Source organism: Neophocaena asiaeorientalis, unplaced genomic scaffold, assembly GCF_003031525.2.
Source record: "Neophocaena asiaeorientalis asiaeorientalis breed wild unplaced genomic scaffold, Neophocaena_asiaeorientalis_V1.1 scaffold86, whole genome shotgun sequence".
In the NCBI taxonomy this organism is placed as follows: domain Eukaryota; kingdom Metazoa; phylum Chordata; class Mammalia; order Artiodactyla; family Phocoenidae; genus Neophocaena; species Neophocaena asiaeorientalis.
The window spans coordinates 1,070,429-1,096,989 of NW_020175039.1; the positions used below are offsets into that span (position 1 = coordinate 1,070,429).

General features: G+C 43.2%; 1 protein-coding gene across 2 annotated transcripts in view; it reads left to right on the forward strand.

Moving 5' to 3' along the window:
- Positions 1-26,561, forward strand: part of WDFY1 (WD repeat and FYVE domain containing 1) — a 46,419-nt gene that overhangs the window by 2,619 nt on the left and 17,239 nt on the right. For both annotated transcript variants that reach the window (XM_024763164.1, XM_024763165.1), the window contains exons 2-4: positions 14,570-14,637; positions 19,273-19,346; positions 26,152-26,206. In XM_024763164.1, the coding sequence (XP_024618932.1) occupies positions 14,570-14,637; positions 19,273-19,346; positions 26,152-26,206 (197 nt within the window). The remainder of the gene's footprint in view (positions 1-14,569; positions 14,638-19,272; positions 19,347-26,151; positions 26,207-26,561) is intronic.

A 26,561-nucleotide genomic window follows, 5' to 3' on the forward strand; every position in this document is an offset into this window, starting at 1 on the left:
GTGGGGGACCATCAAAGAGTTCAAAGCAAGCAAATGACATGATCAGAATTTGTACTTGAGAAATAACAGTAGTTAACCTTTTAAAAGTCCCTTTCCTCTCTCAGCACAGAAGTGGACCAATGTACAGGACTGCATCCAATCCTCACATCTCCCTGTGAGGTGAGCTCGGTCACCTAGTCTTATCAGCAGTTCCAAAATTCAAAGTATTTAAAAAGTCAAATGTGCTTTTGTTTGTTTTTTTGTGTGAGTTAGGCCTGAAAACTCATTGGTGCTACAAGTTGACCTATATAGTTGAGACTATTTGTAATCTTTATTTGTCCCGTGTGGTGTGAATATTCATTTGTTTCACTGCAGAAATAGCAACGCATTTAATTGCAGGCGCTGCCCCAGGCCCCGCTGGGAGTTTTATGGAACATTCGGTGTAAGCATCTTATTGTAACGGGCATTTGATCATTTAGAAAACTGGGGCACAAAGGACATTGAATAAGTACCCAAGGTCTTGTAGCTAGTAAATGATAGGACTGCGATTTGAACCCAGGTCTGACTCTGAGGCCCCAGTTCTTTCTGCCATGGCCCTAGTTCTACACATTTGGAAAACCTGAGTCCAGGCAGTGTCAGTGATTGTCTACTCTGGCGAGTGTAAAATGCTAGGATTCTGCCTTCCACCCCCTCCCCGCTCCCCCTGGGGACATTTGGCAATATCTGGAGACATTTTGGTTGTCATAACTGGGGGAGGGTACTCCTGGCATCTAGTGAGTAGAGGACGCTCAACATCCTTTAATGCACAGGACAGACCCTCATGAAAAGGATTATGCAGCCCCAAATGTCAGTAATGCGCAGGTTGTGAAACTCTGGTCTAGGCTTTATGTACTTGTTCATCTGGTCTCTCTAGACAGTGGTTCTCAAACTTGAGTGTGCGTCAGAGTCGCACGGAGATAAATCTTGTTAAAACACAGGGATTCTGGTTCAGTAAGTCTGGGGCGGGGCCAGAGAGTTTGTCGAGAGTTTACTTGTCGTGATGCTTGCCTGTGGAAACCCACTGGGAGAGAATACTCTTTATATTTTGTCCTCTTTTTTGTCAGCTTCTGGGATGTATTTGCCTGAAGTCATTTAGATATACCCACCTATTTCCCAGTAAAACCGAACTATATTTATGATAGAGCTACATACAGAGAATCCCCCCCCCCAACCCAGGGAGTAATAAACCATTGTGGGGTATTCAGCTTAATTCCATCGGACCTGGTGTCACTGGTAATGGTTTGGGCAGTGAGCTTAGGGGTCTAATCAGAAACCTTCAGGGCTTACTGTGCCATGAAGGGTTAACAGAGAATGGCACTACCCTCACATGCATTCATTTCTATTTTGTTGAAGTAATAAGCACCCTACGCTCTTTTCCTTAAACTTCATTCTTCATGAAACCTTAATTAGTATTTTTAAATTTTAGTTTTCAGTTGCTCGTACTTTGGAACTAGAATATTTGAGCATGCAAAGTAGAATGATACATTTGTAAAGTGAAAAAAAATATTCTTGAGTCACTGGAGTATGACTGTCTTTCTGGTCAGGAGACTGTGAAAATAAAAGTAATAACCTCAGTATTACGTTTCAGAATTTGAACCGCAGCAGTCATTTTCCTGGTAAGGGAAACAGAAAATGAGACTCTGCTTTCAGGACAGAACTGAAATGTGGTGAGGCAGCAGGAATTGATTCCCTAGACACGTTTGCTTTTTGAACTTCTTTGCTGTGAACTGCACCAAAAAATTAGACAGTCAGTTGGTTGAAAAGGATAGATAGCATTTTTTAAAGATAAAAACTTTATTAAAAGCCTTATCAATGAGTTAAGGCTGTGGGCCTGCTGTCTTCATTTTTTGAAAAATAGAGTTTGGAGAAAAACGTGCTAATACTATTGCTTCAGGGGACTGTAGGCCAAGGTTGATTTCTGCAAGAAACTCAATTTTGTCTGGCCCAAGTCAAACAAAGAGATATCTCATATGTTTTAAGATATTTTAGGATGTTGCTGTTAGGCTGGTAAATAATAGAGATTATAGAAAATCAACTTTTAAAATATTTTTGGTGGCATCTTCCATTTTTTTTGTTACACCAGCTATTTAATTTTTTGTTTCCTTTTAGACATTTCTGAGCATATTAAGATGGTTTGAAGGAAAAATTGTGTATTTAGTAGCTGTTCACATGGAAACAATCTTAAATAAACAACTTGATTTTTAAGTGTTATGCTTAGGAGGAAACCTGGCGTAGCTGGAAGTTTTTACAGAAAACCAGAATGTTAACCACTGTGTTTTTGTTGTCATGCAGTGCCTAAAAGTAGACTCTTTCGTTTGTGTTATAAAATAAAGTGAAGAAGTGAGAAAGGGGAAGCCTGGGTGGGAGAGCATTTATTCCTCTGTCGTTAGAGTAGTTTTTCATTGTTATGATCATTTTCTTTTTATAGCATAGTTTAGAACAGATTCTGGATCCAGAATGCCAGAGTTTGAATCCCAGCCATGTGACCCTGGGCAGGTTACTTATTCTCTCTGTATCGTAGTTTTCTCATCTGCAAAATGGAGATAATAAAGGCACCTACCTCATAGGGTTTTGTGGGAATTAGATGAATTCATATGCAAAGCACTTTGAACTGTGCCTGGCACAGAGAAAAGCGCTTTTTGTGTGTTGGCTGTTACTGTTTTCGTTCCCATTTATTTTCCATTTAATTGCTTTCATCTCATCAGAAGCTAAAGATGTCTCTGCTTACCGTGTCTGTGGGTGTGTATGTGTGTGTGTGTGTAAATAAAATGAGATTTCTCCTGTCTGAATAGGATAATACCGTTTTGGGGGCCACTTACACACCTAAGTTCTTATAACTGTCTTCGAGTTATGCCTTTTCATCATTTCCATATTTGGTCACTCACAAGTCACGTCAGTCATAAGTTTTCCCTTATAAAAATCTTGGCCTGCTGTGTTGGGGGCGCCAAGGCCACCACACCAAAATCCATGAAGGGAAAGGCGTGGGGTGAAGTCTAGAGGAAAGCAGGCATGAGCTTCCAAGGGGCCTGGCCCTGTGGAGGCGCTCTCTTCCTCCAGCAGAGAGTTACATCACATGTGTGAAATACCTTCTACCAGCAAGGTGGCTGGAGACTCAATACCCAAGGCTTTCACTGGGGGTTGGTCATGAAGGCAGCCTCTGCCCCACACGTGCTGCAATTCCAGACTCCCAGAAGGAAAGCATGTGGTCAGCGGTCTCTCAAATGTTAGTCTGAGTGAATCAATAAACAAATAAACCTGGTAGGAATGAAGAAGCATGGACCAGAATTGAAAAACAGGCTTCTCCCTTACGGCCTCCAACGGTGCTTCTTTTAGGTTAGTTTAACCTTGCATTTCAAGACTTCTAGGCTGTGAACAGAGTTTGAAACTTTTTATTTTTAATTCAAGAATCAGTGTTGCGTGGACCCTACATTGATCGACTCCATCCTATCCTATCCTGCCCCGGCTCCTCAAAGGTTGTGATAGCTTTTACCCTCCTGGGTGGCGCAGAGGTCGCAAAAAATAATTTTGATGCTAACAAAAGCATAACAGCAGGAAAAGATAACAGCAGGAGTGGTTCCTCAAGTAAAAAAGAAAACATCAGCGGGTAGAAAACCCAGCCATCAGGCTTCTGGAGCAGCACTATGCATTTAGGGGCTGGCGCAAGTACCACACAAGTGCAAGTAGCCTTCCCTCCAGGATAAAAGTCTGCCTGTGACACGGTCTGCAGTCTGAGGGTCACCATTGTCATGGACCCTTGAAGCTGCCCCGGATTCCTTCCCTGGACTGTAGAAGGGGGTGGAAATTTTAATTTTTTTAAAGCAGTCTGATTCTCCTCTGTAGAAAGAGGCTAGTTTCCCTGACTTTCAGTTTAGATAATCAATTCAATAAAAATCTAGTGTTTCCCCCCTTTGTTATCAAAGGAGAAAGGCCGCTTTCTGCCGCAGTAACGAAGAGGGTAGAGTTCAGGAGACTTGGCTGGGAGGAAACTGTTGTTTATTTGATAAAAGCAGATTGTACCATATCCTTTCCTCTCCCTCTTAGGCTAACATTTTAATGTTATAGAAACCAGCCAGGCTACCAGAATTACGCATTTTTGTAGGTAACCCTGGAGGTACTGTCAGACTAGGAAAAAATATCCTTTGTAGTAGGTAACACAAATGTTTGGTGATTTACCAAGATATAAAATAGTATCAGTGATCCTAAGAGTGACTGGAAAATCAGATTTCCCCAAACTTACTATTTGTTCAGAGTTTAAAAGAAATCAGGCCTGGGGCTTAATTAATTTGTAGCATATGCTATACTCTGTATTCTTTTAAATCATTTTGTTGAATAACCCCTGTATATCAGTTTACAATTTAAAGATGGTTAAATTGCTTTAATTTAGCTATTTTGAGATGATTAGGGTGTTTTTTTGAGAACTTTATTTTTTAAGTTTTAAAAAATATTTATTTATTTAGGCTGTGCCAGGTCTTAGTTGCAGCACATGGGATCTTTAGTTGTGGCATGGATGTGGGACCTAGTTCCCTGAACAGGGATCGAACCTGGGCCTCCTGCACTGGGAGTGTGGAGTCTTACCCACTGGACCACCAGGGAAGTCCCCTGAGAACTTTTTTAAAAGAGCCGGTTTTAATCATCAAAAAATCTACAAACAGGGCTTCCCTGGTGGCGCAGCGGTTGAGAGTCCGCCTGCCGATGCAGGGGACATGGGTTCGTGCCCCAGTCCGGGAAGATCCCACATGCCGCGGAGCGGCTGGGCCCGTGAGCCATGGCCGCTGAGCCTGAGCGTCCGGAGCCTGTGCTCCGCAACGGGAGAGGCCACAACAGTGAGAGGCCCGTTTACCGCAAAAAAAAAAAAAAATCTACAAACAATAAATGCTGGAGAGGGTGTGGAGAAGAGGGAACCCTCTTGCACTGTTGGCGGGAATATACATTGATACAGCCACTATGGAGAACAGTATGGCGGTTCCTTGAAAAACTAAAAATAGAACCACCATACGACCCAGCAATCGCACTACAGGGCATATACCCTGAGAAAACCATAATTCAAAAAGAGTCACATACCACAATGTTCATTGCAGCTCTATTTACAATAGCCAGGACATGGAAGCAACCTAAGTGTCCATCATCGGATGAATGGATAAAGAAGATGTGGCACATGTATACAATGGAATATTACTCAGCCATAAAAAGAAACGAGATTGAGTTATTTGTAGTGAGGTGGATGGACCTAGAGTCTGTCATACAGAGTGAAGTAAGTCTGAAAGAGAAAAACAAATACTTTATGCTAACACATATGTATGGAATCTAAGAAAAAATGGTTCTGAAGAACCTAGGGGCAGGACAGGAGTAAAGACACAGACGTAGAGAATGGACTTGAGGGCACGGGGAGGGGGAAGGGTAAACTGGGACGAAGTGAGAGAGTGGCATGGACATATATGCACTATCAAATGTAAAATAGATAGCTAGTGGGAAGCAGCCACATAGCACAGGGAGATCAGCTCTGTGCTTTGTGACCACCTAGAGGGGTGGGATAGGGAGGGTGGGAGGGAGACGCAAGAGGAAGGAGATATGGGGATATATGTATATGTATAGCTGATTCACTGTGTTATAAAGCAGAAACTAACACACCATTGTAAAGCAATTATACTCCAATAAAGGTGCTAAAAAAAAAAGTCGTACCAATAAAAGAGAAAAAAAAGGGCTGGTTTTAGAAATGCTGATGTGTCGGGCGAGGTGGAACTTGGCCTTGTGATTTTACAGAAACACTTGTGTGTTATTTGAATCTGTTTATCAAAGTGTGGGCATGATTTTCAAGGTAAGCATACCAGAAAATAATATGTATTGAACCAAATGTATGTTCTCATGGAGTTACAGGTTTGAAAATGGTATTAATCATGACTTAACATGAGATGCCTCCTGTTTTGAGAGCCAGTGATTTTTAGAAGAAAAAATCATGCTTTGAATCTGTCTTTGCTCTAGTATGTTGTAGCTTAAGCAGATGAGGCTTTATAGACTTGGTGATTTCCTGAAGTATATTTTTAACTTGCTTTCAATCAGCTCTTTGAAAGAGTCAAACAAAGGGACTAGAAGAAATAAAAGGGGCCTCTCTGCTCCTCATCAGGAATGTCTTTGAGCAGATCACAGATTAATCTCCCTGGAATAAGTACTTCTTTCTTAATCAAACTTTTGGGTTTTAGTCTGCTTTTTATGTATCTACTGTAGTAAGGTAAAAGAACATACAGAACTACTGTCCTTGATAGACAGGATGAAAATATTGAATAATATTTAATTAAGAGTAATGACTTCATTTATGCTTTTACAGTAATGTCTTCAGTTTCTTGGGAATCAAATTAGCATCTGAGCAAAGTGAGGATCCTAGAGCTCAGTTAAAAGTTAAAGTGGACTTACGTGTTCACTAAGTACTTTGAAATTCTTGACACTTGGTCAACGCCAAATGCTGTTTTTATTTCCAGTTTTAAGGTCAGATTCCTAACTATTCTCAAAGATATACTGCTTGGGACAGATGGCATTGTATCAGTTAGCTATTGCTATGTCACAAACCAACCGAAAATTCAGTGGCTTAAAATAACAAGTGTTATCATTGATCATGAGCCTATGGGTCACCTAGACAGTCCATCTAGTCACAGCCAGGCTCACTTATACACGTGTTGGCCCTGCTTATCTTAGCCGCAGCCCTGTGGAGGACGGCTTCACCTGGCACGGTGGGGCTCTCTTCTGTGCGATCTCTCATCCTCCAGCAGGCTAGCCCCTCTTGTTCCTGTAACCATGGTAGGCTTACAAGAGAGGGCCTCTTTACTCAGAGCTGGCACTGCATTGCTACAACCACGTTCTTCTGGCCAAAGCAAGTCACAAGACAGCCCATTTTCAAGATCAGAGAAGTAGCTTCCACCTCCTGATGGGAAGAGCTACAGAGTCACATTGTAAAGGGCATGGGTGCAGGGAGGGGTAAAGAATTGGGCCCATTTTTGCAACTTGCTACCTCAAGCACTTACATATTGAATCGTATACTGTAGTTGATCTTGAGGTAGTGAGAGATTTTGTTAGAATCACTGTACATATTGAGCACAGAAGTCAGGATTTTTTTGAGCTAAGTGAGAATTTTGGAGTTAGACCTGGACTTTTCCACATTCTGCATTTATTTGGAGAAAAAAAGGAATTTAATGCTTCATGTTTCCTTATTTAGGAGTTACTGCTTTGGAGGATAAAATGTAGAGTTTTCTGAATGCCCTTTAAAAAAATGTTCTATATATTAATTAATTACCATATAAAGCTTCTTTGCTTTGAATTATTTACTTTGGTATTGTTTTGAAATGTGGATTTTCATCACCTTCTGGCAGAATAAGTAGACAGAGTTAGAAAATCTGATCCAGGGCTGCTGTTGGTTTGTTTGATTTTAGGACTTCCTCCCTCCTGACCTCTGCCTCCCTAAGTATAAAATGGAGGTCTTGGCTGTCGTCTTTGCCTTGAGGGTGTGGCATCATGTTCTCAACAGACCACAGCTTTTCTAGATTCCCAGTGCATATGTAGAAGGCAGGAGGTAGTGCCTGTGCCACTGGAGCTCTTCTCTGGGAACTTTGAGAAGTTAAGCGGGGACACATTTGTGAAGAGGCGCGGTTTATTGCCTTGTATCTTTCAGGCCATCGAGTCCTGTGCCTTTTGGTGTCTTCTCTTTCCTGCCTTTCTGCACTGGACTTCTTTGCCCAGCTCTGCCCATTCTGCTTCTCTGCTCACTGCTCCTGGGGCATAACTGATGCTCTCGAGGCCCCGCCCACCCAGCATCTCTAGCCCTTGTGTCCAGGCCCTCGTCACTCCTCTGCGCTGACCTCCGTGGGTGCAGCGGATCCCCTAACAGACTCCATGGGGGCACAGGGCCTCTTAGACTCTGCCGCACTGAAAAAAGGAAAGTGGTCGAGCCCTATTTGAAACTGCCTCTGATTCTAGTGCCTGCAGCCGCGCCAGAGAGCTTCAGTCTGACCCCTGCTTTACTACTCAGCCTCCCTTGCTCTCAGTGGTAATGATTTAATGGGCACGCTCCCAGGGAGTGGACGGTTTTTACATTTAGAATTTGAGATAGGTACACTTGAAAATCAGACAAGATAAGTCCTTATGTGCCTCAAGGCTTATGAGGAGGTGTTTAATTGTTGGTGGCCCTGCTGTTTTCCTGCTTCTCAGCTGCTCTACATCTTTTCTTTGGGGACCACCCCCCCCGCCCGCCGTCCCCCAGGAACCAGAGTCCTTGTCTGCCCCGGGGGCGTGTTCCCGTCTCTCCTTTCTGCCCTTGGTCAGCCGCCTTGTCCTCCCTGCCCAGCCTGACTCAGCGTAGTTATGGAATTTAGTTCTATCATCTTATATTAAGCTTAAAAAAAAAAAACCAAAAAAACGGGCTTCCCTGGTGGCGCAGTGGTTGAGAGTCCACCTGCCAATGCAGGGGACACGGGTTCGTGCCCTGGTCCGGGAAGATCCCACATGCCGTGGAGCAGCTGGGCCCGTGAGCCGTGGCCGCTGAGCCTGCGCGTCTGGAGCCTGTGCTCCGCAACTGGAGAAGGTCACAACAGTGAGAGGCCCGCGTACCGCAAAAAAACAAAAAAACCCCATAAAACCTTAATATATTTTAAACATTTGTTCATGGTTCTGTGGTCTTCACAACTAATTTTAATGACTATATAGGCAATTAAATGCATGTGTCATTCATCCATTTCATTATTTAACATTTTCCCCTAACTTTACTCCTTTGAATAATGCTCATATGAACTTTTTAAAATATGTGGTTCTTTTTTTCATCTATTAAAAAATGTCTTCAGGATCAATTGCCGAGCCTGGAATTCCTAAATCAGTTTATCGTTGTCGTCACCATCATCATCATTGTTAATACTGTTATCATTATGATTCGGCAGGAGACGTGTCTCTCACTCTATGGAGCAAAATTCTCGCCAAGGAATTAGCTCTAGTGCGCAGTGCTGACAGAAAATCACGAGAGCCCCAGAAGCGGCATATGTTATTATTGTTCTCAGCTGTTCCTTTGCTTAGCCCTGCCCGGCAATACATTTCAAACACATTTCAGTCTGAAACATTTAAAATAAAGAAATACAATCCAACTTTGGCATTTCATTTATTTAGAAACTAAATAGATGGTGATCCACCGCACCGAACGAGACAAATAAGATGATGGTTTGATGTGCACACAGTGGGGCTATAGTCTTACAGAGAGACTTCCTCTCATGTCTCCATGGAAAACGCTGCAGCCCTACGTGAGTTCATGCTTCTCAAACTAGGAGGGCAAAGGAGACTAATGGTGCAGCCCTCCACAGGGACAGCAGGAGCGTGGGGAAGATTGAAAAGCACTTATAGTAGCGTAGGCTCTGAAAGAAATGACACATTTCCTTTCTAAGTACCTTTTGGAAAAACATCAGACTGTTGTTTTCAAAAGAACTTAAAAATAGATCTTGGCAAAGATGAACATGTTTCTAAGGTTCTGGTTTTAAGGAAAGATTTTTTTTCCAGATTGATGCAGTCTTGGAACATCAAACAAGATCCCTCTACTAGAAAAATGGGTAGAATAAGCAGCAGGCAAAACATAAAATGAGTTTAGGTGAGCGGGTGTAGGTTGTCAGAATAGTGAAGCTGTTTTACTTCAGTCGGAGGGGGACTTAGACATTCATCTGGGCAGAAAATAATGTGCTTTTTGGAAAAATAAAGCCATCTGATCCTGACACTTTGGTGATTATATCGTTCATTAGTATCATCCTAGAGGTTTTTGTTTTTGGGGTGTTTTTTTTGCGGTACGCGGGCCTCTCACTGTTGTGGCCTCTCCCGTTGCGGAGCACAGGCTCCGGACGCACAGACTCAGCGGCCACGGCTCACAGGCCCAGCCGCTCCGCGGCACGTGGGATCTTCCCGGACTGGGGAATGAATCCGTGCCCCCTGCATCGGCAGGCGGACTCTCAACCACGGCGCCACCAGGGAAGCCCATCCTAGAGTTTTTAATAGTTTGCTCCTGTAAAATGTTACTAAACTGTTTAATTGTGACTAGTAGATTTTGTTTCCAGTTTTCTGAATAGTAAATTTTTTTAGTCTGTGGAATTTGTTGATTTTTTTAAAGAAACAGCCCAACTTAAGCCTGTTTTTATAACCATTTTTTTAAACCAATGAGGCATGTTCTGACTACAATACAAAACAAATTTCTATATTACCTAATAGAAATTATACACCTCTGTTTAATATCATAGTTTCTTGAGAGTGCTGGAGTATTAGGAGTTCAATTTAATATCGTGTTGATTTTTATCTCAGAAGTGGGAGATTTTAATGCGTCCCCCAAAGAAGGGAAAGAGTTTGGCTTGAAAAGAGAAGGAAGGGAATTCCAGATAGAACGTGTGAGTACAGAGGTAGAGCCAACTCTCAAGGTCAGTTGCCTGATTTGGAACCCGATTCCCAAGCAAGGATGATGGTCTTCTCTCAGCCTGGATGTGATAAATAATTTCCAAATGAAACACCCCAAGAGATCATTTGTCTTGCCAATTTCCTAGTGTGTCAGCTGGGTGCAGACCAAATGGTAGTAACGGATGTTTGTCCTCCAAAGGAAATAATACTGTGTTTCAAAGATGCTGGGGTCTAGGTAGGTCCCATTTTGACCTTGGACTAAGCTGGGTGAAGTTAAAATTTGACTTTTCCAGGTTAGATGATTGGCTGGAAGAGACAACCTTTAAGGTTTCCCGCTCACGGTGACTTCTGTGCTGTCTGAAATCACTCTTCTTTCAAGAGGACACAGGGAAAAGCATGTACCTCTGAGGCCTCCATTGAGCTACCAGTGCATTCATGACCCACCACTTTTGGGGGTAATCTGGAGGCTTTTAGGCTACATCAGCATTCTGGTCTTTAGACCCTTAAAAAACCAGACAAATAGGTTTAATCCCTTTGAGTGAATGAAGGCGCTGTACGGTGCTCTCATCTTCAAGTACCTTGGCCTTTGCTGTCCTGTCTTTGCAAGTGGAGTAGAATCCTTGAACAGATTTAATGCTTAGAGGTGAGTTGGCCTTTGACTTCTTATAGCTCCTGTTTCATCCCCTATGTTGAACATAAGTAATGAAATGTATCCATAAACATTCTGTACTACGTAACATAAAATATAGTCAACAGAATGTAATATTGTGTTAGTAGTTCAGGCCTAAGGATCATCATTATAAGCTTCTATTGATTAATTTAGTTGAGGGAGGTCATGCTGAAATGGTACCCATCCTGCGGGTACTGCCCAGATGAACTACCGCCTAGAGAGAAAAGTCCTTGGTGGAGTGGTGAGGGAGGAGGGATTAGGACATAACCTGGGCTCAGCATATTTGGGGCATCTGAGGTTGACAGCTTGCTGGGATGTAGGGTCTGGGTCTGGGAATCATAATTATGTCAGTTGAACCCCTGATTTGAGACAACAATTGGTGGGCTCTGAACACAGGGGCAGTGGGATGCATGGTTCCTTGGGAGATGTAGCCAGTAGTCAACATGCCCGAGGTGGACCAGAGGGATGAGCCCGCCACATAACCTGAGAGGAGGCTGCACTGAGGCATGAGGGCTGGACGGTGGTGGGCATGCTGAGAGCAGAGACAAGGGCCAGTGTCCCAGGTAGGCATTACTGCTTACTTTTTTTTTTTTTTTAAGATGTTGGGGGTAGGAGTTTATTAATTAATTTATTTATTTTTGCTGTGTTGGGTCTTCGTTTCTGTGCGAGGGCTATCTCCAGTTGTGGCAAGCTGGGGCCACTCTTCATCACGGTGCGCGGGCCTCTCACTATCGCGGCCTCTCTTGTTGAGTAGCACAGGCTCCAGACGCGCAGGCTCAGTAGTTGTGGCTCACGGGCTTAGTTGCTCCGCAGCATGTGGGATCCTCCCAGACCAGGGCTCGAACCCGTGTCCCCTGCATTAGCAGGCAGATTCTCAACCACTGCGCCACCAGGGAAGCCCACTGCTTACTTCTTAAAAAAACAAGCAAAAACCTGCAACACCATTATCACACCTAAAGAAATAAGCAGTATTTTTTTAAATAAATTTATTTATTTATGGCTGCACTGGGTTTTCGTTGTTGGGTCTTAGTTGCTGCGCGCAGGCTTTCTCTAGTTGCGAGCAGGGGCTACTCTTCGTTGTGGCTTCTCATTGCGGTGGCTTCTCTTGTTGCGGAGCATAGGCTCTAGGCGCACAGGCTTCAGTTGTTGTGGCACATGGGCTCAGTAGTTGTGGCACACAGGCTTAGTTGCTCCGCAGCATGTGGGATCTTCCTGGGCCAGGGCTTGAACCTGTGTCACCTGCATTAGCAGGTGGAGTCTTAACCAGTGCGCCACCAGGGAAATCCCCATTAAATATTTTTCATAGCTTCATTTAAATGGTTTAAAACTAGAAAGATCTGTTCCATGAAAAAGTCTTAACCTCTGAGGTTTGTGGAAGAAGAAAACTAAATAATCATGAACAGTAACCAAGAACCCACAAATAATAACAGTGGTTTAAAACTTTACCTCAAAGAGTGTCAAATTTTGATTTAAGATGTCGAACTACAAACAGTACAAAGTATAGGTCTGTTCACAGATGCTTTAGTCTGATCTTTCTCTCTCTTTCCCTTTTAATTTTGGATGTGAACTTGAACTTTCTAGAACTTCCTATCACAATATAGGTGCTCCTGAAGGAGTCTGCCTGATTGCCTTGCCTTGTGAACTTTGTCATGTAGGATCTTGTTTAATGGTGCTTGAACGAAGAGACAGTGTCCAAGAGACTTCATGGTGTCCCACGCAGACACAGTGTATGAGTACCTGTTTGCTTGCAAATAGCAAAGGTTACTCAGATTCGCTTAAGCCGCTGAGGGTGTTAATGGTGAGGATGCTGGGGCATCTGCCTCACGGAACCCAAGTCTAGGGAAATAGCGGCCTCAGGAGCAGCTGGCATGGGGGACTCTCCACCTGGACTGTCTCCAGCTCGCTACTGCTTCTCCTCTTCGGTCGGCTTCATTCTTTCCCTTTTATTAACGTACAAAATTCTCCAGTCCAAATTGCAAAATGTGTGACCAGAAACAGTCATTTCAACTACTGGAGACATACTGATCTATTTCTGTCTCCCCTGGTTTCTGAGTTCCCGGGGAAGGAACTGACTGATCCCATTTCTGGTCTGGCCAGTTGTGATCAGAGGTGGGATGTAGAGAAAAATTCTGAGGGATTCAACTTGGCCAAAGGTTCCATCATGACCAGTTAGCAGTGGCTGGAAGATGGGTCGTGTTTTACAAATGGCTGTTCCTACACTAAGGCCTGTATGGCCAGTTCACCTTTAAAATAGCATGATTCCCGCTGTGCTGCTAGGCCGTCTTATTTATTTGGATGAATGAAAGTCAACATCTAGTCTTTATTTTCTTTTATTTAGCTCTAATCATTTACAGTAATCTGTAAGATCTTAAATACAGCTGGGCAGGTTCTGAAAGATGCATACACCCACGTCACCTACTCCCCAGAGCCTTACCATGGCCCTAGAAGGTTCCCTCACATCCCTTCCCTGCATTCTGTCCGCACCTCCAGAAGCAACCACTATTCTGATTTTTATCCTCATAGACCTGTGTTACTTGTCTTGAACTTCAAGCAGAATGGAAACACAGTGTCAGCATTTAGCCTTATTGTATTTTAGTTCAAGGTTGCAACCATTAATTCAGTGCTGGCTGTGGGCCAGAATCTGTGTTGCTGTTAGAAATACAAGAGTGTGACAGAGCTGACAATAAGGGACACTGAGACAGGAGTCATGGCGAAGGCAGAGCACAGCTGTGCCGGAAAAGGCAGTGAGTGTCCTACTCTGAAGAGGAAGGGGCCCAGAGCTTCCTGGAGGTTCCATGAGTGCTGGAGAAATATTCCATAGTGTTCTTCGGAGGTGATAAGCCAAAATATTAAACTTTGGCTGTTTTGGTCGTGTGTCATTTTCCTGCCTGTGTCCAGGATTTCCTCATCTCTCTGTGTGCGTTCTGGTGAAAGGAGAGGCCCAGAGACGGGTGTGGAAGGATTTCCTCCCGGGGCCGAGACGACTGGGAATTATCTGTGAACGAGCAGTGGTGTGGGCTCTGCTTTGTACACACGTCTCTCCCGGTTCTCCAGGAACGTTTTCTTTCCATTTACGTCTACGACTCTCATTTGGCAGAGACAGCCAAGCGACCCAGTTTGCAGTTTGTTGCCAAGAAAAGTAGTTAATAGTTCTCAGCTTTCTTTGTATATCATTAGATAATGAACATTTTCCATATTATTAAAGTTATTTAGAATCCTGACTCCTAGTTACTGCATAACTCACCATGTGTGGACATACTGTAGGTAACTCTGTAATATGTGTGTGTGTGTATATACACATATATACTAGTACAAAGTATACCATAATGCTCTGTGTGTATATTTGTCTAATTTTTCCAGTTGATTAATGTTATAAGGTCAATGGGAAACAGTATTGAAAATAAAATAAAAAGTTTGCCTGGAGCAGAAAAGAAGGTAAAATTACTAAAGACTACTCGTTTTTTTCTTTGCTTTTCTCCACAGAACTATCCGAGTATGGCTGAAAAGAGACAGCGGTCAGTACTGGCCCAGCATTTACCACACAATGGCCTGTGAGTAGCTGTCTTTGAGGATTTAAATTTCAAAATTCCTGATTAAAAAAAATGCCGCTAGATTTCAAAATGAGCTTCTTAGTTGCCTAATACCTCTGATAGGCTGTGTTAAACCACAGGAAGACTCCCTTTCTCTTGCGAATGAAGCTGGGTCTACCGGCTTAACTGAAGTGGACTTGAACAGAAGTGGAAAAAATAAAAGGAAGAGGAAAGCCTCCCACCTCCTCCATTTTCCTTTGTCTTCCTTTTGCCAACTTATATTAGTAGTAACTTTCTTCTTAGTAATAGCTGATATTGACACTAAAACAGGGCTCTGAACACTCTGCCTTCTTAACTGGCCTTTTGTCCAACTTTTTCATAAACTCTGGGTACTGTTGAGAGATTTGGTCCAAGGCACAGCGCATTCTAAATGGAGATTTTTCTCAGTAGTCAAATATGTTCTAAAAATAAACCCTGACGATAAAGCTTCTGCATTGAGATTTTAGAACAGCCCTGAGATGTAGTGATATAAAATTACATTTAAATCCAGCCCTTCCTGCAGATCTAAGCAGCTTTGCATCCTTCTTTCCCACTTCTCCATCCTTTCTTGAAAAAAGTGCCTGGATACCACCCAGGTCCAAGCTGGGGTTGTGTCCTGCCCGCCGCAGTGGCCACGCGGAAGGCATCCGTAGCTGCTTATTTCCTGGTGGTTTTGGTCCTTCATGAGGGCTTTTCCTCAGTTAAGGTTTCAATAATCAGAGGATCCCCTAGGAAAAGACAAAAGTTTCTGGAGTAGGCTTGACGGTTTGCTAGTGACGACTGTTACAAAGTTCTCCAAAGAAGAGTGTTTGCTAGTTCCAGACGTTGTGGACACTGTTCATAGCTCCCTTAAGAATTATTCCAGGGGCCGTGGAGTTTCTTACAAACACAGAGCTGCCAGTTATTCAGCAAATTCCTTATATCAGCTTGAGTCATCCTTCCAAGCACCTCCTTTCTTGGCTAGCACTTTCTCATTTGCACATTTATCGCAGGATACGTGCAGGGTTTAGATCCTATAAGCATTTCCACAAATAATTAGTAGTTTACCAGGATTTTCATTTGTTCTGCCTTCTACCGACAGCTTGGGCAGGCTGGTTATCTTCTCTATCTTGATAACCATTCAGTGAAAATGAAGTGGACTTTTTGGAATACTGGTATAAAGCTAACTATTATAAAAGGAACCAGAAAACTTTACCATATGCAGTGTGTTAAGACTACCTGAAACCCTAATCATGATTTACTATGCCAGGCAGTAGTACCTCCCGTCCTGTGTCCGTGTGTGTCTGTGGATTTGTCACCTTGGTTACTCAGTGTGAAATAGGAAGCGGCTGATGTCTCGTGAATGTGCTTATGGAGCCCGTTTGATAAATTTACTTTGGGATTTTGAGGGAGCAGGACAGAGGTAGGTGGGATACTCTGGGCTTCTGAGCCTATCCGTTACCCAACTGAAAAATGAAAGGCTTCTCTTAGACAGTTAACTCCTTACTTCCAGTGACCCAGCGTTAGATCTGATAGCCGGGAATAGCAACAGCCTGGGGACCTGCTACCTGTGCTGGGGGATGTTTCGCCGTCTTTGTGGACAGTCCTGCTAGTGCTCTTGCCGTTATCCCTCCCTCCTCTCCATTACCCCGCACTTCATAATCTGGCCACAGCTCAATCTCCTGAGACCTCAACCTTGGAGTTCCTGCTCTTAAGAACAGAGAGAGGCTGAGATAGATTTTTGTCCAGTGTTTAGTTCAGTGACTCCTTGGCTTGTAGTCCCCCCAGATATTTAGTTCACTTTGTAATTGATTTCTCCCCCAGGGCACCAGAACCTAGCAGTAGCAGTGCATGCTCTTCCTTGGCTTTTGGGTCTTGGGCACATGGCTTTGCTTTCTCTGTTGCCATCCCTTGCTACCTTGGCCTAACTGTACCCTCCAGAAGTAGCTTCCGGCGCTGTGGCTGGAAAGACTAGTAAAAACACACCTCTGCTGTGGGTGACTCACACCTTCATGTTTGTACCTGCACGTGTGCAGCCTGTTGCTAACAGATGCCTCTTCGTCACCTCCATCTGGAACAGTGTCTACTGATGAAATTGCAAGAACATTGCCAGAAGAAAACGGAATGAATGAATTTTGAGAAATAACTGCTTATCTGTTTTATTTTAAAATTAAATGTGAAGTCTGAGAAGAAAAGTGCCATGTTGGTTTTAAAAACTGTCTGCAGATTACCCAGTTGAGGACATTTTAGTGGTCATCCACCAATTTGTTTCCTGTGACCTAACAGAGGTGATCAGTAAGCAAACCTTAGAATGTTGCTGTACGTGGACCAATTAGGATTCAGAACATTACCTCACATAACAGAAATAACTTTCAGAAGCTGCTTTAGCTGAAGAAAAATGTAACTCTTAGTTTCTGTATCTACTATGTACCTCATGCATTTTTGGGTTTTGGTACTATGTTATGAAATCATCACCACTGCTATATAAGGTAGATGATATTTTCACCATTTAGTAGACAAGGAAACTGAGGCCAGAGGTTGGAATTCCAGTTCATGCCCACCTGACTCCAAAACTGTGCTGCTCACCGCAATATGGGGTGGGTCCACAAACTTTTTCTGCAAAGGGCCAGACATAAATATTAGGCTTTATGGGCCAAACAATCTCTGTGGCAACTTCTCAACTCTGCCATCGTAATGTGAAAGCAGCCATAAGGAATACCTAAATGAAAGAGCCTGACTGTATTCCAGAAAACCCTTTGTTTACAAAACTAAAGTTTTAGGCATATGATTTTGGACTGCAATGGTGCCTTTTTAAAAGGTCACTGATTTGAAAGATGATTTGTGTTTTGCTTATTTATAAAACTATGTGGGGCTTCCCTGGTGGCGCAGTGGTTGAGAGTCCGCCTGCCGATGCAGGGGACGCAGGTTCGTGCCCCGGTCCGGGAAGGTCCCACATGCCGCGGAGCGGCTGGGCCCGTGAGCCATGGCCGCTGAGCCTGCGCGTCCGGAGCCTGTGCTCCACAATGGGAGAGACCACAACGGTGAGAGGCCCACGTACCGCAAAAACAAACAAACAAAAGAAAACTATGTGAACATTCACATTAAAAAATATATATATATATATAGTTTATCTCAGTAGAAGCTTCCCTTCTAGGAAAAAAGCCAGGACATTTTTAGATACACAGCAAACTAGCGAGGCTTTTTTTAAAAAATATGTGAGAATTCTCTAGTCTTATAAAATTACTCAGCACATTGTGATTTTTACGCAAAAGATTTTAACATGTTTATGTACAGTTAGTGATAGGATTGGGCATAAAAAGAATTGAAAAGAAGCTTAAAACTAAAGCATTAAGATTTAGTACCAACTGAAAAGCAAGCAAAAATGATGACAGTGAGTCTTTAAAATCATCAAAGAGATTTGATTTCTCAAAGATAATTTTATGCGTGGTTATTAAAACACTTTTTATGAAGATACATATATCCTTGTGGTTATAATTCTTAAACATGATCGTTCTTTGTAGTTTGAAACATCAATATGGTGGATAAGGGTGTACAAACTTGTAGTCAGTTCTAATTGTTTTGTGTGTAGACAGTTTTGGTCTCTACATTTCAACGAGATTGTTTTTTGAATGCAACTGAAGTAGTCTGATCATACAGCTAACTACGTTTCTGCCTTTGAGTACAATTCAGTATTGTAGTTTATTTCCTTCCTTTGGTGGAGAATATCAGCCGTTGTAGTTAGAGAACTTTAAACTGTTTTCAAATGGTAACTTCATTTATAAGATTTTTCTCTTTTACTTTTTTTAAGAAGTTTTATTTCAAAATAAACTCAATTTTGTTTGTTTATTTCCTAGCATGCATTTCTTTCCACAGTCAATTAAAATTCTTAAGGCTGAAGTGAACCCAAACATTTCTTTTTCCAAATGTTCCATTTTCTAAATCACTTTAATTCTGATTTTTAGCAGAGGAGATGATTTAGAGTTTCTCCTTTGTGAAACTCATTCTCTGGCCCCTGCTTTCTGGCAGAGGACTATGTAGAAGCTGGAAGAGGGGTGCATACCTGGGAAGAGTCGGGGCTGTCCTAGTCACATGACATGCTATGGACAAAGAGACATGTCTACCCCTCACAATGCGTTACCACAAACTGGGGTTGTATGAGTCATCACAAAACGGAACATTTTTTTCATCACTGGGAAAAAAGCCCAAGTAATCCCAAAGTGGCTTTCCCAGCTTGCTCACATGCCACGGAAAGGGAATTGTGGTGCCGGGAACCCTTCTTTCCACAGATGCCAGGTGCTGTTTTACCTGTGATGGGGAAGCGGGAGGGGCAGGATGACGTGCGGAATTTGGGTAGCAGATCACCTACTCTAAGCACTGGACCCCAGACCTTTCCAGAAACAGGTAGGAGTTTCAATCAGATGAAACTTCATGGAGCTCACTTCACCCAAAGTTATAAAAGTAACTTGGAAGATTGTTAAAGTTAAAATTTTACACTAAGACAACAGAATTTTTTTTTATGAAGTGTTTTTGCCCTCTTTCTTTTAACCTAAGTTTTATAGCTCTTTTTAATAATGTACCTGGAACAATGACTTAACATGCTTAGCTTTGCGCGTAACGTGGTCTTTGTCTTTCTGGCAGCTCCTTGCTCGGCTATGGCTTACCATCATGATAGCAGAAGGATATTTGTGGGCCAGGATAACGGAGCCGTGATGGTAGGTAGCCTCCAGAATGTATTCATTATACTGACCTCCTGTGTTCACTCCTGTTGGACAGTGTAAATAAAGCTAACAATGAATGCCTGCTTGTTTGGCATTAGAAAATATTTCATTCAGTACAGATGTTAGGCCTAAAAATGGGTTAATTTTAGTTAGTGCTTAATTGTAAACTACACATCTTCCTCAACTTATGATGGGGTTATGTCCCGATAAACCCATCGTTAAGTTGAAAATATCATAAGTTGAAAATACATTCGGGACTTCCCTTGCGGAGCCGTGGTTAGGAATCCTCCTGCCAATTCAGGGGCCACGGGTTCGATCCCTGGTCCGGGAAGATCCCACATGCCGCAGAGGAGCTAAGCCCGTGCGCCACAACTACTGAGCCTGTGCTCTAGAACCTGCAAGCCACAACTACTGAGCCCGCGAGCCACAACTACTGAAGCCCACGCGCCTAGAGCCTGTGCTTCGCAACAAGAGAACCCACAGTAATGAGAAGCCCATGCACCGCAACGAAGAGTAGCCCCTGCTCGCCACAACTAGAGAAAGCCCGCATGCAGCGACGAAGACCCAACACAGCCAAAACTTAAAAAAAAAAAAGAAAATGTATGTAATACAGTTAATCTACTGAATATCATAGCTGAGCCCCGCCTACCTTAAACGTGCTCAGAACACTTACATTAGCCTACAGTTGGGCCAAATCACCTAACACAAAGCCTATTTTATAACAAAGTGTTGAATATCTCCTGTAATTATTGAATACCATACTGAAAGTGGGGAACAGAATGATTGTGTGAGTCCAGAATGATGGTAAGTGTGTTGGTTGTTAACCTTCATGATCACATGGCTGAGCGGGGCTGCGGCTGCCCCTCCCCAGCATCGTGAGAGAGGATCGTATGGCATATCAGTCACCTGGGAAAAGATCAACATTAATCAAAGCGTGGTTTCTACTGAAGGTGCGTTGCTTTAGCACCATCGTAAAATTGAAAAATCATAAGTTGAACCATCATAAGTCAGGGACCATCTGGAGTTCCATGGAGCTCTGAATGCTGTCATGATTGATGGTTTGGTGCTCAGTCTAGCCCACAAAGTACAGCCTTTGTACAGGGGATGTGAGTCCTGTAGCAGCCCTGATCCCTGAACCCATGAAGGAGGAGGCTGGGGCAAGGAAAGTGTGGGAGAGAGCGCACGTGTGTGTGTGTGTGTGTGTGTGTGTGTGTGTAAGGTGAGAAGGAAGGAAAACAAGACTAGGGACTAGTCATTCAGCCAACAGCTCATATAACTCTTTGAGTCTCTACATCTCAAACTGTCTTTGGTGAAGGACCAGATAGTTAAATTTTCAGTTTATTATAGATTAGTATTTTTGTGGGTCTAACTGTGTGTGTATGCATATATTTAATGGAGATGTAATTCATATACCATAAAATTCACCAGTTTAAAGTGTGCGATTCATGGGTCTTATAGTCTAGTTACAAGATCATGCAACCGTTAATACTCTAATTCTACAACATTTTTATCAGCTCCTCCAACCCCCGAAAAAAGAAATCCCGCACCCATTAGCAGTCACACTACAGTCCCCTTTCCTTCAGCTCCTGGCAGTAACTAATCTACTTTCTGAATTCAGAGATTTGCTTATTCTAAACATTTTATGTAAATAGAATCATATAAGGTGTATATCCTTTTATGCCTAGCTTCTTTCACTTAGCATAATATTTTCAAGGTTCATCTATGTTGTAGCTTGAATTAATACTTCATTCCTTTTTGTGGTAGAATAATATTCCGTTACATGGATATACCACACTTTGTTTATCCATTCATTAGTTGATGGATAGTTGGGTTGTTTCTATCTTTTGGCTATTATGAATAATATTACTATGAATAGTCGCATAACAGTTTGTGTGTGAACCTAAGTTTTCAATTTTATTGGGTATATACACCTAGGAATGGAATTGCTGGGTCATATGGTAACTCTGTACTTAACTTTTTACAGAACTGCCAAACTGTTTTCCAAAATTGCTATACCATTTTACATTCCCAACAGCAATATATAAAGGTTCTAAGTTTTTTACATATTTACCAACACTTGTTATTTTCTGGGTTTGTTTTTGTTTTATTATGGACATCCTAGTCGGTGTGAAGCGGTATCTCATTACGGTTTTGATTTGCATTGCCCTAATAGCTAGTGATCTTGAGCATCTTCTCACGTGCTTGTTAGTCATTTTTATATCTTCTTTGGAGAAATATCTATTCAAGTCCTTTGCGTTTTTGTTTTTGTTTTTTTAATTGTTGAGTTGTAAAATACTTGGACCTTCAGCTTAGAAGAGTTTCACCAGTGAAACCGCCTGGTCCTGGGCTTTTCGTCCTGGGAAGTTTTTTGAGTGCTAATTTAATCTGTTTACTTGTTATGCGTTTTCTGTTTCTTCTTCAGCCAGTGTTTGTTGTTTATGTCTTTTTAAGAGTTTGTCCATTTTACCTAGCTTATCTAATTTGTTGGCGTGTAATTGTTCATAGCAGCCTTTACAGTCCTTTTTCTTTCTGTAAGGTTTATAGTAGCGCTCCCCCTTTCATTACTGAATTTAGTAGTTTGAATCGTCTCTCTCTCTTTCTTCCCCACTCTGTCTAAACGTGTGTTAATCTTGTTGATATTTTTCAAAGAACCAGTTTTGATTTAATTGATTCTCTATTGTTTTTTTCGATTCTCTGATAATGTATTTCAACTCTATTATTTTTCCTTCGGTTTGCTCTGAGTTTAGTTTGCTGGATATATATTTGGGGTATTACATTGTTGATTGAGAAAATTTGCTGGTTTTGTCTGCTTGGATGTCATAATAATATTAAATTGCTGTAAAGGCTTCTGAACACACATTCCCTATTTCTCTGCTTCTTTCATCAGGACCAGTGGTCCGCAGACCGTGCTTTGAGTATCACTGCTTTATAGAACTGCACACAGAGCAGTGAGAGCACAGACCGGTGCCTGCACCTGGCTGGAGAGCGGCAAGGCCAGCCTGTTACTGTGCTGAGTCATAGAGGATGGCTAGGAGTTAACCAGGAAGGAGGGAGGAGGACTTCCAGACGCAGAAGACAGCATGAGCAAAGACAGAGGGGTTTTCAAAGTCAGGGTGTGCGCGGGGAACAAGAATGAAGCAGCTTGGCGGCATGAAGCACATAAGACTGAAGAGGTGGCTGGAGCGGGTCACAGAGAGCCTTGCATTCAGCACTAGGTGTCATGCAGAGTGCTAATTAAGAAGAAGGTAGACATGGTCCCTGCTCTCAGGAGCCTTATGGCCTCGTGGGAGGGGCAGGTAATACACAAGTAAACATGAAGTTGCAGGTTGTGGTAGGTGCTGTGAAGAAGTGAACGGGCGCAGGGAAAGAGGGAATCCAGAGAGATGTGTGGCCCCGCTCATAGCAAACAGGATCCTCAGGAAGGAAGACCACTCCAGGGGTGTGACATTCAGCTGAGGCCTAAAGGGCAGGTAGGAGACAGCCAGGCAGAGCCACAGTAAGTTTTCCAGAAGTGAAGGTCCAAGTAAAGACTCGAGGCAGGAAGATCTCTGTGTCTGAGGACTTGAAGGGGGTCATCTTGGCTGGATGGTGCTGAGCGACGGGGCAGGACGAGGGGCGATGGGACAAGTGGGCTGAGGCCAGGTCATGCAGGGCCTTGTAGGTCTGGGTGAAGTTTTAAGTTTTGTAAATCTGTGGGAAGCTCTTACAGGGTTTTCAGCAGAAGAATGGCGTGATTTAATTTACATTTTTAAAAGATCACTCTAGCTGCTCAGTGGAGAGTGGATCGAGGGGCCACAAGAGTGGAGGCGGGAACGTCAGGTGTTGTCGCCTTCTGGGTGAGAGAGGGCAGTGGCAGTGATGATGGACAGAAGCAGATGACGGACATACATCTGTGGCAGGTTGGGTGTGGAGAGGGGAGGAAGGGCAGCAACTCAGGTGACAGCCAGGTTTCTGGCTTGAGTAACTGCTAGACAGAGGTATCATTTATTGAGAAGAGAAAAGCTTAGGGGTATGTGGGGAGAGGGGGCACTTAGAGGGAAAGAAGACAGTGAGGAACCAGCCGTACAGTTGAGATACCAGTGAGACAACCAATGGCGATGAGGAATTGGCATTGGATTTGCAGCCCTGGAGCCCAGTGGGAGCCCGGGCTGGGGAGTCAGCTGCACATAGGGCATCTTTCAAGCCATAAGAATAGCTGTGATCGGGCTTCCCTGGTGGCGCAGTGGTTGAGAGTCCGCCTGCCGATGCAGGGGACACAGGTTCGTGCCCCGGTCCGGGATGATCCCACATGCCGCGGAGCGGCTGGGCCCGTGAGCCATGGCCGCTGAGCCTGCGCGTCCGGAGCCTGTGCTCCGCAACGGGAGAGGCCACGGCGGTGAGAGGCCCGCGTACCGCAAAAAAAAAAAAAAAAAGAATAGCTGTGATCTCCTGGGGGGAGAATGAGAAAAGACAGGCCCCAGGCCTGAGTCCTGAATGACTGATTTAGGAGCGGGGTTGATGAGGAAGGCAGCCAGGAAGGAAGGGGAAATGGTGATCCTGAGTGTGCATTAAGGAGCCTGGACTACATCGTGTAAGCTAAGCTTCCCAAGCTTGCATAGTCAGTCATATTTATTATTTAGGGGACTTACTGAAATTCGCGTTGCCTGGCTCCATGCCAGACCCACAGCTTCAGAAGCACTAGGGAGGGGCCTGGGAGTCTGCATTTTAGCAAGTCCTTTCGGTGACCCTTAGGATCGAGTGCATTAAGGAATCACTGCATGATGGGGAGCCACTGAGGAGCATCAAGTCGGGGAGGATGGAACGGTCAGGTGTCTGTCTGTTTGCTTAGTGTGCCGATATATGGAAGATGTTTGATTAGATGTAGGTGTTTAATAGAGAGCAGTGCTGATAAGACGACGTCCGGTTTCTAGCCAAGATGATGGTGAACGGTTAGCTGCTCCCTGAGACAGAAGACACGCTGATATTGAGGGGAAAGGTGACAGGTTCAGTTTTGACAGTTGGGGTCATGTGCCCAAGGGGTTGGCCTGGGCTGGGGTTGGGAGTCCTCCCAATTTAGGTCTCAGTGGAGACCACGCCTGTGGCTGGCGTCAATTAGGGATAGCGGGTACTACGAGAAGAGCAGAGGGCCAAGGTCATGTTCCCTGGGGAATATCAACGTTTAAGAGAAAGTCAGGGGGTTGGGAACCCACAGGGGAGACAGAGACGGAATGGGCCATGTGGGAAGAGGGCCTAAGATCAGAGCAGGGACACGACCTTGGGGATGACAGCTAGACAGCAGCTGGTGGTTGCAGGGAGAACCCTTCCCATGCAGCAGAGGTGGTGCCCTGCGGTACGATGGATTCAAGAGTGACCGGGGTGAGCAGCTAGAGACCCTGAACGTGGCGAGTGTGGGCTTATCTGTAGAGAAGGTTTTGGCTGAGGAGGGGATGAAGAAAGTTTTAGTATCGTTAAGAGAATTCTGTTGTTTTTTGTTTGCTTGTTTTGCCTCTTAAAGTAAAGGAGAAGAAGCCTTGAGTGTGTTTAAGGGCCAAGAAAGAACGCCAAGAGAAAGGACAGGCTCTCTGCTTAAGCAGTTCACGCCACTGTGGGCAGCTGGTGAGGGCTGGGGAGCTGCGGGCTTGGGGGTCAGCGCCCACCTGCTTGGGGCTGCTGTGTGTACGTTGTGTAGTAATAAATGCCAGTGGTCTTGTTTTTCTCCCTTTGAAGATTTTATAGGAATATCGTGGCGATGTATGCACACATATAACGAGAAGCCACGAGTGCAAGCCTCACATGCCTTCTCCAGGGGTGGTAGTGGTCATGCATTTATTTCTCTAGGGACCATTCTTGTGGCTCGCGGTTCAGGGGTACTCTCTGCAGTTACAGGATGGCATATAAAACCCTTATAGCTCCTCAGTGGAAAGGGGCAATGTAAATTCAATGTATTATTAGTTAGTATTAATCTATTGATTTCCCCCAAGTAGAAATTAGTATGTATAAAATGCTGATACATTTTTGTACTTTGTAAAAAACCAAGATGGAGGACAAGGAATCAGTATTCCTTTGTGGGCTGTTTTTTTTTTTTTCCATCCTGACCGATCAGCAATTCATAATGTCCATGTTTTCGAGACCCTTAAGGACTTATCAATTTAGCGCTGATCAATAGAATTTTTAATTAGTGCTTTTTCTTTAGAGTTTTATCTTCTCAGTTTTATGCTGAGGCTCCTTTTCTCATTAAGAAATTTGTACTTTTAATTTTTTCCTAGTTATAAAGTATTACATAGTCTATATAAATTTTGGAAGATACAGGAGTATTAAAAAAAAAAAAACACCCACAGTGTCTAAATTTCCTTTTTAGTGTGTGTTTATATATTAAGTATACGTAATTTTCCTCTTCTATTGCCTCAGATACCCAATGCCTTATTTTCACTAGTGCTGAGAATTCTGTTAGTAATGGGTCTTTGTAGTTTTACTTTGTATGTGTCATCTTGAGGAAATTCTAGTGAAGCCAAGAGAGCAAAATTAACAAGATGCCTCCTTTGCAATTAGAGGGAGAGGAAATACAGAGCACTCATTTGTAGAGGAAGAATTGGACAAAAATGCTGTGCTGGTCAGCAGCACTTTCTTTACTTGTCTGGTTCCAAAAGAAATGATAACCCGAGGACAGGACCAAGAAGCAATTCCTTATTGTTCTTACGAAGCTAATCTTGAGTCCCAAGGCTGGTGGTGGCCATTTTTGGATTTTACTTCCTTTTGAAAGTTAAGGTCCTGTTGTTTTTAAAACCATAACTGTTTTCTTATTGCATGTGTTTACTTTTAGGAATTTCACGTTTCTGAAGATTTTAATAAAATGAACTTTATCAAGACCTACCCAGGTAATTATAATACACACACACACAACTAGGATACCATGTCTTATGATCAAAATTAGGTTTTCACATTAACTTTTTAAAAGTGTTGTTACCCCAGTTATGTGGGAGGCTATTAGCTCTTCAGAGTTATTTACCATCCTTTTCCTGCTCATTAACATTTGAAATTTTGTATAGTATTCCATTGGGTGCAGATTTAATATAACCATTCCTCTGTTTTTGAAAATGTATACTGCTTCCATTTTTTGATAACACATACTAACATATATGATGGTGTGTATACATATCTGTGAGTGTGTATATTTCATATATGTGTATATACACATGTGTGTTTGTGTGTGTCCTTGATGGTTACTCTTAC